At 42.2% G+C, this 1,696-nt stretch overlaps 1 protein-coding gene across 1 annotated transcript in view; it reads left to right on the forward strand.

Annotated features, from left to right (window-relative positions):
• Positions 1-24: 24 nt before the first annotated feature.
• Positions 25-1,696, forward strand: part of ndufb8 (NADH:ubiquinone oxidoreductase subunit B8) — a 4,661-nt gene continuing 2,989 nt past the window's right edge. The window contains exons 1-3 of the mRNA XM_015399568.1: positions 25-169; positions 397-523; positions 638-737. Coding sequence (XP_015255054.1) covers positions 79-169; positions 397-523; positions 638-737 — 318 coding nt within the window. The 5' untranslated portion in view covers positions 25-78. The remainder of the gene's footprint in view (positions 170-396; positions 524-637; positions 738-1,696) is intronic.

Consider the following 1,696-nt stretch of genomic DNA (forward strand, 5'->3'; position numbering starts at 1 on the left):
GAAGAAGAAGAAGAAGAAAAAGGCGTCTGAATTGCGCATGCGTACTATTCATTCGTCCGACAGCAGCAGCCAGTAAACATGGCTGGTGTTGGTTTCCGACAGTGGGCCAAGGCTATTGCAAAGGGCAGAGGTTCTGGCCTCTCAGCCCTTGTATCTGGAAGTAGGGCAGGTAGGTCGTGTTTAACGGTTGTTGCTAAGCTTTCTGGTAGCTTTCTTCATAAATATTTGTCGTGGTATTTACTTATAAGCTTCTCGTTAACGTAACCTTGACCAGCGAACTTTAGCTCAGGCTAACTGGAAGGCAGCGGTTGTTCTGAAAGATGCAGCAGGTCTCCTGATGTTTTCGGCAGGGTTGGAAGTCACTTGTTGATATTTTCACCAATTCTTGTTGTTTAGCCTCCAGTGTGACAAAGGACAGCCTGCCTGGTCCCTTCCCGAAGACCCCAGAGGAGAGAGCTGCTGCTGCAAAGAAGTACAATTTGAGGATTGAGGATTATGAACCTTATCCAGATAATGGAGAAGGGTGAGCTTGAGTGCTTTAAAATTGAATAATTTTGTGGCATTCCATTATGTTTTATTTAAAGTATTGCTCTTTTAGTTAACGTTTGACAGTAATTTGGTTTTACTTCCTCCAAAGCTATGGTGATTACCCCAAACTACCAGACAGGTCCCAACATGAGAGAGACCCCTGGTACCAGTGGGACCATCCTGACCTGAGAAGAAACTGGGGAGAGCCCGTAAGATTTGCATGCCATTTACTGTTTTTAAAAAATTACTCATTATCAATATTTTATGTGCTTTAGTTACATTGATTACTATTAATTTAGCTTATCTTAATAAAAGCGTGTCTGCAATAATGCAGCTTCAACACTTGGTGTTGAGGAAGATATCAATAAAAAGTAAACTCCTATAACTTTAAATTTTAAGCTTAAAAGCATAGTTCAAGTTTTTGGCCATGAAGTTGACTGTTCACTGTAGCTGAGATGTACCTGTAGCTGTGTCCAAATGTCAGCCCTAATCACTATATACTGGTTATGACATTTTAAATGAGTGTCTGAACATGTAGTGGATTATCTAGTGGATCTCAATGCACCTTGAAAGGTATTGATTATCCATAGGCAATAGACTAGCATATATATCCAGGAATGCTTTGTGCAGAGAGCTCTCCTCGCAAAGCATCATGGGTTTTGTTGTCACAGTGGCCCACCGTCGCTGCCCGACAGCGGCAACTAATAACAACGACGACGCAGGCACCACGAAGTGGAGACGGAGTTACTTGACCAACATGGAGGGAAAAGCAGTGATCATCTGTCCAAACAGTCAGTTAACCAAGTTCACTATAAAATCCTCTGTATAGTCCCCACTCTAGGTAATGAATGAGGGATTTAGGGGTTAGGGTAGACGTTCGGACACACCCAGTATCGCTGCCATCACCGAGCCTCCTGCTATTAGAAACGGCTGGTAACGTACCGGCGAAGAAGTAGTTCCAGTACGGTACGAGGACACAAGTAATCAAGTAATCAAGATTTTTAAGCTAGAAGAACTATGCATGTGTTTTGTTAGTCTATTTTAACAATTTAAAGTAAAACATTATGGAACTATGTAGGGCTGGGTATTGTTCAAAAATTTTCGGTTCCGGTACCACTACCGATACCTTCACTTCGATACCGGTTCCTGAACGATACTTTTTTCGATA

The sequence above is a fragment of the Cyprinodon variegatus genome, unplaced genomic scaffold (genome assembly GCF_000732505.1).
Source record: "Cyprinodon variegatus isolate N-32 unplaced genomic scaffold, C_variegatus-1.0 Scaffold1024, whole genome shotgun sequence".
Lineage (NCBI taxonomy): Eukaryota > Metazoa > Chordata > Actinopteri > Cyprinodontiformes > Cyprinodontidae > Cyprinodon > Cyprinodon variegatus.